Genomic DNA, 12628 nt, shown 5'->3' with positions numbered 1-12628 from the left:
CCCCCCCCCCCGCTTTTAATTCCCTAACACGGATGTGGGTTTAGGTCCTCTTTAGAGATTTTACCAACTGGGAAAGTATGATTTGTTCATAATCCAACACTGTGACAATTTGACTATTAGTTAATCATCAGGAATTGTGCATCCCCGCCTCAGCCCACACAACCCCCACCCTCATGGCAACACTCCTCATACACCTTTGCCCTGAACAGAAAAATAATATTGTGTATAGGTCGGCGCTCAACCATTGAGCCACACCAGCTGGGCCAGAAAAACAATATTGTAGCTCTAATTACAAAATGGTTTGATTTTGAAAGTACCATTTTCTATTAGTTGACATTTATAATTGCTGACACTTGTACTCAAATTATCATTTCACATTGTATACTAAGTTGGTGGGGTGCAAAAAATCTGTGATTATATTAAATCGGACCTCTAAAGTGCTGGATGTGCTTCTTACTACTTAGAATAGAATGTTTGTATTACTTTTTTCTTTCGTTTTTTTCCTTCTTCTGCTTTTACTATTTCTTTCTCTTTTGATAAACAATGTAAGTTGCCTATTTAGTAATTAATGTTTGGTTTGGTTTTTGCTTTGTTTTGTTTTTTGTAGTATTATGAACCAAAGAATATAAATGGAAAAAGTAGTTTCAGTTCAGATATTGCTTAAATACTATTTCGATTTATGAGAGCTAAATATTTTAAAACTTAATCATATTTAAGTGGAAAAAATATTTTCCCCATAAATGCATTCAAAATTCTAAATGCAGTGGGATGCTTTGATGATGCTAATATGGGAGAAGTGGGCCATTGTATGGCCCAGGCTCCCTCGATTCTAACATGCACCCAAATAGCATGCAAAAAAAAAAAAATTTAGTAAGTAAAAATGCTTTCCCCTTTGTAATACTGTAAGCAATAAAAAATAAATAAATAAATAAATAAATAAATGAATAAAAATGCTTTCAGGCATATTTCAATTTCAGATAAACAACAAATAATTTTTATATGTCTCAAATAGTGCATGTCATACTTATACCAAAAAAATTTGTTGCTTATCTGAAATTTAATGATAATTAGGTGTCCTGTATTTTATCTGGAAACCCTCCACCCAACCACCAAGGAGCAACTGCTTAATATGCATGTGGTCTTATTTGGGGGTGATTTAAATGTTTTGGAATTAGAGGTAGTAGTTGCACAACTATGTGAATATACCAAATGCTACTGAATTTTTCACTCTACAATGGTTGATTTTATGCTCTGTGAATTTCATTTCACTTAATAAATAAGCAGATAATAAATAGAATATATATAATATAGAACATTACATATAAAACAAATATAATTATTCACTGGTAATATGATTCTTCTTTTCCTACTCATTCTTTTCTTTCTTAATCTTTTTAAAAATTGATTTCAGAGAGGAAGGAAGGAGAGAGAAATAGAAACATGGATTGGCTGCCTTCTTCACACTCCCTACTGGGGATGGAGCCCACAACCCAGGTATATGCCCTGACAAGGAATTGAACCGGTGACATCCTGGTTCAAGGGAGGATGATCAACCAACTGAGCCACACCAGCCAACCAGTAATATGATTCTTTATGTTGATAATCCAGAGAAATCTACAGATAAACTATGGGATTTGGTACATTTTATAGGCTACATTGGATCACTCCAAAATTTATATGTTGAAGTCTTAACCTCTAGTACCTCAGAAATAACTGTTGCAGATAGGACCTTTAAAGTGGTAATTAAGACAAAATGAGGTCATCTGGGTGGACCCGAGTCCAATATGATCGGTATTCTTATAAGAAGAGACGAGGACAGAGACCTGCGCACACACAGAGGAAAGCTCAGGACACTGCAAGTAGGTGGCCATCTGCAAGCCAAACCTGCAGACAACTTCATCTGTTGTTTAAGCCAGTGGGTCTGTGGCATTTGCTATGGCAGCCCAAGCAAACTAATAGAACAAGTCAATTTCATAAGGTCAATTAGATACAAGGTCAATATAAATATCTGCAACCACAAAAATGGAAGTAAAAGATACCATTTTCTTTAACATTAAAACTAAACAAATATTTAGGAATAATCTAACTAAACTGTATAAACCTCTATATAGAAAACGATAAAAATTATTGAAACTAAACTACACCTGAAGAAATCTTCGTGGACTGCCAGGCTCAATGTGATACAAATGTTCATGCCAACTCCCCTTTGAAGAGTCAATGTAGTTTCATCTAAATCCCAACAGAATTTTGGGGAAATTTAGAAATTTATTTAAAAACTACATGGAAATGTAAAAGATCAAGTATAGGCAAGATAATCTTGAATATGAAGGTCAAGGGTCAAGCACTTGCTATGCCAAATATCAAGGACTATTATAAACTTACAGTAATTGTTAGGTACATTCTTGTGCTCCATTATGCTCTTAGGGCTCTTGCCCCTCCCGGCAATTGTCCTATTATTCTCCTTATAGGTCTCATGATTAACAGCCTTTGGCTCCCAGTAAACTACCTCAACCAGTGTCCAGTGACCACCAACATCTGGCCCCCACCTGCACTTGGTCTGACCAGTTGCTCTGCCTGACCCTAACAAGAGACATAAATATCCAGCTCCCTCTACTCTGCCCTGCTGATGCCATTTTGGTCTCAGCCCTTCTGCTAGCAGATGTAACGATCTATAATAATAAAAGCGTAATATGCTAATTAGATCAGAGGACCTTCCGAATGAAGCCAGGACTGTGAGGGAAGCCCGGACCCTGGGTGCCAGAGGGAAGCGGTCCCAGCAGCCGGGGAAGGAAGGCCTGCTCTTGCATGAATTTCGTGCATTGGGCCTCTAGTAAACTTTTAATTCTTTACCCCTTTGGGCCTCGTATGTTCCCCCTTCAGCGACCCTAACAGTAATTAAGACAGAGGGGTATTGGCAGAAGTAGACCAACCAAACAGAATAAGGCATAAGAACACAAGCTCACAAACACACAATCAATTGATTCCCAATGAAAATGGTGTCAGAGAGCAGTAATATAAGAATGATTTTTTTTTTTAATAAATGGTGCTGAATAGAGCATGGAGTCAATAATACCATAGCTATATAAGGGGATGGATGGCTACTAGAGTTACTGTGATAACTTCATTAAGTATATAAATTTCGGATCACTATGTTGTACCCCTAAAGCTAATATAATATTGTATATCAACTATAATTAAAAATAAATTAAAATCAATAAGTGGTGATGAACCTTTGTATTGGTCCAATGCAGTGGAATATTCTACAGCAATGAATATGAGCAAACTTCCACAAACATCATAGATGACTCTCACCGACATAAATTTGAGCAAAAAGTATATACAGTTTCAAATCCACAGAAAAATAAACCTATGGGATTAGAAATCAGAACAGTAGCTGGCTTTGGGGAAGAGGAGGGGATGGTGGTTGTGAGGAGGCATGAAGTAGATTTCTGGGATTCTAATAATAATCTTCATCTTGGCCTGAGTAGTGGTTCCATGATACTCACTTTGAAATAATTTAACTGCAACCCTTATTATCTTATACGAATGTTTTTAGGTATTTGTTTTCACTTCTATTGCTGTGAAAGTTCACAGACTTGGTTGTCATCATTTATGAGCTCACGATTCCCTGAGCTCAGGAGTCCAGCCTGGCTGGGCTGTCCGCAGGGCGGGGCTCGCCTCTCAGGCCCTGGGACCCTTGGCCTTCAGAAGCCTTCTCACCAGAGCACTTTCCTTCGTTTCTGATTCAGACGCTCCCCTCCCCCTACTTGCATTCAATCCACTTCTAACCTGGGAAGAGCTGCGAAGAATGCCTGGATGTAAACACAGGCGAGATCCACTTAGGAGGCACTTTCAACGAGATTCTCCAGGTCTTGTGGAACCAAGTGGAACCCGCTTGCCTTCCCAAGTCTCCCTCCTGGGAGCCTGTCTGCCCATCCATCTGTCTGCTGGGGCCATTGGCCTCAGAGTCAGGAAGTGACTGCCCTCTCCCAGTTAGCAGCTTTTTGATAACATTAAAATGGCACTTGGCATAGATTACTGGGCTTATCTTATCTGGGTGGCAGAGGGAGGGAGGGAGAACTCTGTCTCCTCACGGTGCTCAGCACAGAGGAGCTGGGGAGTCAATATTTGTTGAATTTGATTGGAAGGAGAAAAATTTTGGTGAGAAAGAATTCTAAATCGTAGTCATGTCTGAAACGCTAAATCAGGCTTCTCCTACCCCGACTGACTTCCAGTGAGTGCATCAAGCTTGTCTTATTTCCACCGTAAACTCTTGAACAAGCTGCCCTGAAGTCAGCATTGCTTCCGATTCTTGGGAGTTGTTTCTCTTTCCTCTTTGTTGGATTTCCTGGCTCAGGGCAGGAAGGGCTTTTCTCAGAGCTAATGGCCTGGCTGCGTCTCCCAAAACAAGCCAGCTCGAGTTCCTCTAAAGCTTCCTGCCAAGTCATAGAACAAAGAAAAGCAGTTGACCCTTGAACAACACGGGGTGAGGGGCACTGACCCCACGAGCAGTTAGAAATCCACATATAATCGGTGACTCCCCCAAAACTTAACTATTAATGGCTGATTACTGACCAGAGGCCTTACCCAGAGCAAAAACAGTCCATTAGCACATTTTGGTATGTGCTATCTGTTATCTACTCTATTCTTACAATAAAATAAACTAGAGCAAAGAAAATGTGTAAGAAAACTATAAGGAAGAGAAAACACAGAATTTATGAGAAGTCCCATATAAGTGGACCCACACAGTTCCAATCCGTGTTGTCCAGGATCAGCCGCACAAGCACCCGTAAAACACAGGGAACAATGCAAATACGAACAACGAGATGCTGCTTTTCACATACAAATTAGCAAAAACTCAAGAGGCATTGTAGCCAGCTGGTAAGGACGGGGGGTGGGGAGAGGGAGGAAAGGGAGGGAAATTAACTTGGACCAGGTTCGCCTTTTCATGGAGTGACTCCAGGGCTAGAGATTGACCAGCCGATGCGCTCTCCAGCACTCACCAGGATGCATGTCCACGGGAGTTCGCTGCGAAATGCAGGAACACACCAACTGTCCATTCACTGCTGAGATAATTTATGATGTGTCTATAGAGGAATTCATACAATACACTCCCCCACTCACACTCACACACACACACGTGGTCCTCTCCCAAGCCCTTCTCTTCCTTCCACCCAGTTTATGGGACAATGTAGCTTTCAAGGCACTGGGTTGAGCTTGCCTTCCCCACTGAGATTGCAAATTTGCGAGCAAAAATACGTCCTTCTAAACCCCAGCACCAAGACGTGTGGCAAATGCTGTTTAAATTCATTGGTGAGAACAGAAAGCCATTAACTTGTTAATGAATGGGCGAGGTTTCATCACAAGCTGCTGGGTGCTGAGGGGGTGGGGTCAGAGGCCCTGCCATCTAGCTGGAGGACGCCACAGCCCAGCCTGAACGTTCCGGGAACAGTGACAGGTAAGACACGTGCGTCCCAGGAGTTCGATGGTAATAGTAGCCTTGTCCCTGAAAACCTCATCATTGTACTGCAGCAGTGGCTGTCCTTTTGGTTAACTCTTTAGTTGGGGTTTAATTCTGTATGTTCTCGACCAAGCTAACATCTATCCCATCTCCAAATGTGTTTTCTTCCTTGAACCTTAGACACGGGAAGTCCGTCTTTTGACTATGATGTTTTTTGGTTTGACTGTTCTTGGTTGGGTGGGTGGTTTTAAGCCAAATGCTTACTTGTGTGATTTTACATACAGCTCTGTCTCCTGGCCCAGTTCTTAATGCCCCCCTCTGAGGGCAGTACGAGAACTCCCAAGGCCAAGAGTATCTGTTGGGAGGAGGAGGAGGGCTGCCTGGGTCTGGAGACCCCCACTCCAGTGTCTCCTACCCCCAGGCCTGGTGCTCTGTGGTCTCCGACACAGAACTCGCTGGCTGGAGGCTGGGAGGCGGGGGGGGGGGGGGTGGGGGGGGGGGGACGACACTGTCATTCCCACAGTGACCGAGCAGAGGTGTCCGGCAGCCATTCTAAAGTCACCAGCCACCCCCACTCAGAGGCAGAAGCACGAGTTTGCAGTTACCTCAATGACAATGTCCTTTCTCCCTCACCACATGCGGGGTCACCTCTCACAACTGGGTCCGGACCCCAGAGCCCAGCCCTTAACAGGGACAAAGTAAACACATTAAATGCCTGTTCAGTGAATGGCCTGTGGGTCCCCAGCCCCATAGCAAACACCTGGCCACTCAACACCAGAGCCCTTCCATCTGGAAACCGACCAGGCTCTGTCTGCCCTGCGACCACTCGACTTCCCCCGCCCTCCGCACCCTGAGGACCGCAGTCGCCTCAGCGAGTTCCGTCCTCAGGTGAGGGGCTTGGTGGGGCAGGAGGCTGCCAGCCTTGGGCTGGGGGCTCAACTCCCCCGGCGCCAGACTCGGGGTCAGTCTCTCCCCCTGAACATGGGGAGGCCTGTGCCAGGGTCCTAGTTAAGTCCTAGAAGTCCCATCACAGCCCCTTTGGATAAGGGGGTGCTGCTGCTGCCTGCCCGGCCTCCACAGAGAAGATATGTAAACCCACAAATGGATTGTGGGCACTTTCTTTGTTTCCTTTAAGCCTCCCTGCAGCTCCCGGGGGTGGGGGGAGCCTCCCAGGCACTGTCCTCCCCCACATCCAGCTTCCAGCCTCCGGCCAAGTCCCCGACCCCCCAGGAAGGTCTGCCCCCCAGGAAGGTCCAAGGCACCGGGAGCTGGAGGGCCCAGTGAACATCTGCTGGCTGTTGGATGGGCTGCATCCGCCCTTGGCTCTCATGCCCCCCCCCCCAATAAAAACAGTTCCCTCCCGAGGGGAGGTGTGGGAGCAGACAACGCCCCCCCACCCTCCGCAGGGAGGTGGTTTCAGCTTGGCCTCCGGTTCCCCCCCCCCCCGCCCCCCGTGACACCAGAATTGACCCCAAGTTCAGGTGTCCTATGCCACCCTCCTCTCACGGAGCACAGTGCTCCAGTGTTTAATTTGTTACTGAATGCGTCCAAGTCACAGGTAGCTCCTAAATGTAATTTAATCCTAATTTCCAAAGTCAAGGGCTGGCATTTGCCTAACCTCGCCAGCCTCACAGTGGGAAGCTTTTGTGTAAGTTCCTTTCCCCACCTGTCCAGGGCTCCCTCCTTCGAGCCCAATTTGAAATTCCGGCCCGGGAAGAATTTTCCATCACGTGTGGTCAGGACCCCCTCTGGGCTCTTCCTGACTCTGAACTTCTGGCTCCTTTGCAAGCTACCTAGGCTCTCGCCTGCCTCCCCGCCCCCCAACTAACTCCCCACTGCGCCCCTGAGTACCTTTCTTAGGAAAACAAGGATGAAAGCAAATTTCAAGAATTAAAACTTGGCAATAAAATATCAAACGCCTTGAGAGCCCCGTACCTGGTGTTTTGAATTTCCTGATCAAAGCAACTACTTTCCACCACTCTTCCAACCTGAATCGCCGACTGGCTGGTGGAATTGATTCGCCTTTTCCCCCAAAAAAAGTAAACCCGATATTTTTAACCCACAACTAATAGGCAGTAGGCCTGGTTAACCCCGGTCTTACAAGATCCGCCTTTTCCACTCGCTCTTTGTTTAGGTGGCTTTTCTGCCTCTCGTCCCCTCCGTGGGGAGCTTTAGCGCTGTCACCGGTGGGGGTCCCCGCCTCCCGCCCCGCCAAGGGGAGAAAGGAGAATCCCGGGAGGCTGAGCCCCCACCTCCCACCGGTTTCCCCAGACGTCCTGGCTCCGGCTTCTAAGACCTAGGAAACGTGTATTTCTCACCAGGATATTTTTATGTTTTGAATTCCCATTTCTATGTCCGTAAACCGATGTGTCCTTTGGTGCTTTGGCAAGGACTGAATTGAAGCCGCACTGACGTCCCCCTGCGTTGTCCAGCGCTGTGGCCGTGAAGATGGACAGCTTTCCCTCCAGGTAGGTCCCCCTTCCTGCGAGCCTGCGGTGATGAGCTGGCAGCGTAGGAATGGTGCCCGGCCCGTCGTCTGATTTCATTTGCTCAAACCTTAAAAGAGCTGCCAGTGCTTCCCGGGAGACTGTGCCTTTACGACTTTCCGTCAGGGTCGGGCGCTGCCTGGGACTCGTGTGGGAGAAAAGGTCAAAGTTGCAACCAAATTAAAAATCTGCTCCTGAGGAGATGAAAGACATAGATTCAATATTTGCAAAAAGAATAATGGAAAATGTTTTTAACCTGAAAACGTTTCAAATGATTGGTTTAAATGAAATAGTCAGCAAAATGTGATTTTGTCAATTACACAGAAAATGTCATATTTAAAAATTATATGAAGGGGGAAAACGTGAAAGATGATCAGAGATTTGCACCGACTTAAGTAAAGGTGCATGTGCGGGCAGAGCCAAAGAGGGAATAGAGCGTCCTGAACCGAGAGCGCTGTTGGGTGGCTTCCGTTCCCATCAGCTTTCTTTCTGCTGTTGCGTGGCCGGTGTTTCAACGGAACGGGCGATGGGAGGAGCTGGAGTCCAGAGGCTCCCCTCAGCGGTCTGTGTCTGTCCTGTGGGAAGCCCGAGTGTGAACGCGAAAGCCTTTCTTCGCTCTGTTTTGCTGAGTGTCTGACTCCCTTCCTAGGCTGCTTCTGATCATGGCCGTTTCCAAGGCATTTGAACTGGAATCAGTTGCTGGTAAGCGACTTTCGGTTCTTTGGGTCACTAGCAATTTACGGGCCGATGCACGGACTCCACGAGTTGATTCTGTCACTAAGGGTTGGGCCACCATGAACGCCTGTCACAGGGAAACCTGGCCTTCAGAGAGGGCAGCCTTCGGTCCCGGGAGCAGCCTGCGATGCGTCATCGGCCTTTCCAGTCGGTGCCACCCGTGAGAATCCAGGACAGTAAGAGCCGCCTGCCTCCGCTCTCCACTGTGGGGTGTCACAGCCGGGCCCTTCTCCCGCTTCCTGTCTTTTGATCTTCCACCTGAGAGAGTGGGAGCCTGCTCTGGAGCTGGGCTGGTGCTGGGACAGGTTTTCATCGTGGAGGGAAGACGGGCAGTGTGTGTGCACTCTGCGTCCCTGGAGCCTCCTTCACTGATTCCACTTCACGCTGGGGCTCCGGACACCACCCCTGGCCTTTGCATGAACAAGATTCTCTGCTGCCCGGCAGGGCGCTCGGTGGTTGAGCACTGACCTACGAACCTGTGACCTCTGAGCGTTCGATTCCCGGTTGGGGCACAGGCCCAGGTTGTGGGCTCCATCCCCAGTGTGGGGCGTGCAGGAGGCAGCCGATCCATGGTTCTCTCTCATTATTGATGTTTCTATCTCTCTCTCTCCCTCTCCCTTCCTCTCTTAAATCAATAAAAATATATTTTTAAAAAACGATTTATCTGCTCAAAGGCAGGGGTAGCGAAGAGAACACTAAAAACCAGTCCTATTCTTGAGGTCTGTGATGCTTAGACATCTGCCCACGCGTTCGGGAGGCCACGCCCTTGGTGCTGCACTAACCTTGGCTCACAGGAACTCTGCTCTCCCATCCCTCCACCCTCTCAGCCATCTCTCCTCTTTCAGGTAAGGAGCTCAACAAAACCTGCTGCCTGAACGGGGGGACCTGCATGCTGGGGTCCTTCTGTGCCTGCCCCCCCTCCTTCTATGGACGGAACTGTGAGCACGATAAGCGCAAAGAGTAAGCCCTGAAGTCGGGGGGCGGGGGGTGGGGGGGGACAGTGAGGACTTTACGTATGTATGTGTCGCCTTATGCACTCCTCTCAGGAACTGTGGGTCTGTGCCCCACGACACCTGGCTGCCCCGGAAGTGCTCCATGTGCAAATGCTGGCACGGCCGGCTGCGCTGCTTCCCTCAGACCTTCCTGCCCGGGTGTGGTAAGTGGCGTTGCCCTTTCGGGTTGTCAGTTGCTGGTGGGCACTTAGCTAGAGGGGTCTCTTGCCTTACCTCGTGGCTTGCTGGGGACTGGCAGCCGGAGTTCTGCCGGTCAAAGGTTCGAGGACTGCAGGCGGGATGGTGACCTCGGTGACCTTGGCATTTCGCCCTCAGTGTCGCTGGCTGTGCTGCCTTTCGGATCGAGAGCTACTCCAAGTCTCTGAGATTTTCTAGTACGTGGCCGTCTATTGAGGAAAATAAACAAGAAGGTTTGACCTCTTAAAACACCAAGAGACTTTCCGGTGTCCCTTGCCTTCAGGCAGAGAGACGCAGACAATCTCCAGGGGGTACAGCTCAGTTAGTAGCCACCCCAGCAGCAGGGCGGGGGCACCCAACTCCAACTAATGCCCTTAAGTTACACCAGGGGCTTGGCCCCACTCTTGTCCCTTAGGAACTATGGGTCCAAAGAGGTCCCTGCACAGACCCCCTGGTGGTTGGTCTGAGGACCCTTGCACCTTGTTGATTGGCATTGACTTGAGGGAAACAATGACAAGAAGGTGGACATGAGGAAAGGGGTCTCCCCACGCCGACCTGACCGGGTTTCTGGGTCCACCCAGGTCCAGGGGCCTCTCGTAGTTCCACCCCTGCAGGTGTTAGAAAGTGAAAACATTCAGTCCACAAAGTAGGTAAAAGCGGTTGCTTCATGTGAGGACAAGATGGGACCCCCACCACCACCCCCGATCCAGGCTGGGACGTCTTTCCCTTGTGCACCCCTGCAAGTTGGGCCCAGGACAGGCATTTGCTAAGTGTGAGTTGAATGGTTGGACATGAGACCCAAAACATGCTGTGTCCTTGTCATCAGAGGCTAGCCACGTTCTGCTGACCCCTGCAACTGAGGGAAGATGTCACCGGCTGGGGTGGGTGAGAGCACAGGTCCAGGGAAGGGCAAGTTCACAGTCGGCCTGTGGCAACTTCTGTGGAAAGATCTGTCAGGAGTCTGACTTTGTGTGGTCAGCACTGTTGATCCCATGAGCACCCTGTACTCAAATGTTGAGCCCAACTAGCTTTGGGCTCGTGTCCATCTGCCACGTGTGTGGGCAGCAGGACCTACTGCCAGAGGGATTTCCTTTCATGACCAAATGTCCCTCCTTCCAGATGGCCACGGGATGGACGAGCACCTCGCAGCTTCCAGCGCCCCAGAACTAATGCCATCCGCAGGCGCTGCTCTCATGCTGGCTGGCACCTGCCTTGCTCTACAAAGTTCATATTAATCGACCTTTGTGTGCAACATTTGTCATGCAGGCTTCATGACCTGCCAAGGCTGTCCCTCCAGCGTCCTGGGAGCTGATTACTTGTTAGTTGCCTTGAAGTAGTGACTAGATTTCCATCATGGTCCCTGACATTTCTTACAGGACAGAAATACCTCAGATATCGCAGGTGTGGTTCCAGGCCACTGCAGTGAAGCGAATATTGCAATACAGGGAGTCACACAAATGTTTTGGTTCCCAGTGCACATAAAGTTATGTTTACACTATACTGTAGTCTATTGCATGTGCAATGGCGTTATGTCTAAAACAATGTGCATACCTTAATTTAAAATATTTTGTTTCTGAAAATTGTTTACCATCATTTGAACCTTCCGTGAGTTGTAATCTTAGCAGTGAGGGGTCTTACCTTCAATTTGTAAAAAACGAAAACACAATATCTGTGAAGCACAATAAATGAGATTTGCCTGAACCAACTACTTATTAGGGGTACTGGTTAATAATGCAAATTTTTTTCAATAGATGGAATTACACATGTGTTGATATATATGCGATTCGATATGTATGCTATTTTGTTGTACTGCATTATTACAGTTAATAATGAGGATTAATTATTAACCGGTTAATAATGTGGATTGACCATTTACCGTTTAATAATGCGGATTTTGTAATCAAAGAACACATGATAATTTCAAGAGAAACATCCAAAGTGCTTTATTCAAAGTAATGTCCATTGCTAGCTACACATTCCCCGTCTTTCAGGTAATTTGTGGAGACCTTCCCAATAGAACTTTTCTTGTTTTGAGGCAGACCATTCAGAGACCCGATTTTCCATTTCTTTGTATGTTTTGAAGTGCTGCTCAGAAAGTGTGTGTGCCATCGATCGGAACAAGTGCTTATCTGAAGGCACAAGGTCTGGTGAACACGGCAGGTGGGTTCATGCTTCCCAGGCAAGATCTTTTAACATGTCTTTAACTGGTTTGAAGTGCGTGATGGTGGGTCATCATGAAACAAAATTACTTTGCCGTGTCTTCTGGCACATTCTGGTCACTTTACAATCACAGCGTGGTTCACATTGATTATTTGTTGTCGGTGGCGATCAGTGTTAACGGTTTCACTTGGTTTTAGAAACTCATAATACACCACACCTTCCTGATCCCACCAAACGCAGAGCATTGTCTTCTTTCCGAAGCGATTTGGCCTTGCAGTCAATGTTAATGGTTGACCTGGGTCAATCCAGGATTTTGTGCGTTTGGGATTCTCAAAATAAATCCACTTTTCATCGCCAGTCACAATTCGATGCAAAAAAGACTTTCTTTCGTGCCATTAATGCAACATTTCACTGCTGACTTTTCGGTTTTCCATTTGTCTTTCGTTCAGTTGATATGGCACCCATTTTCCTTCCTCTAAAATCCTTCCCATTGCTTGTAAACGATCGGAAATTGTTTGCTGAGCAACGTTTCATCTTTCTGCAAGTTGTTTTTGAGTTTGACACGCATCTTCATCCAATAATGCTTGTAATTGTTG

The 12628-nt window shown here is 47.2% G+C and overlaps 1 protein-coding gene across 1 annotated transcript; it reads left to right on the top strand.

Annotated features, from left to right (window-relative positions):
• Positions 1 to 8603: 8603 nt before the first annotated feature.
• On the top strand, positions 8604 to 11107 carry CRIPTO (cripto, EGF-CFC family member). Its single transcript, XM_059662944.1, has 5 exons — positions 8604 to 8649; positions 8730 to 8858; positions 9528 to 9642; positions 9729 to 9838; positions 10992 to 11107. The coding sequence occupies exons 1-5, from the start codon at positions 8610 to 8612 to the stop codon at positions 11105 to 11107; spliced, it is 510 nt and encodes a 169-aa protein (XP_059518927.1). The 5' UTR covers positions 8604 to 8609.
• Positions 11108 to 12628: the final 1521 nt, after the last annotated feature.

Source organism: Myotis daubentonii, chromosome 14, assembly GCF_963259705.1.
Source record: "Myotis daubentonii chromosome 14, mMyoDau2.1, whole genome shotgun sequence".
Lineage (NCBI taxonomy): Eukaryota > Metazoa > Chordata > Mammalia > Chiroptera > Vespertilionidae > Myotis > Myotis daubentonii.
Note: the sequence above shows the minus strand (reverse complement) of the source record. Positions and strands in the feature narration are given on the sequence as shown.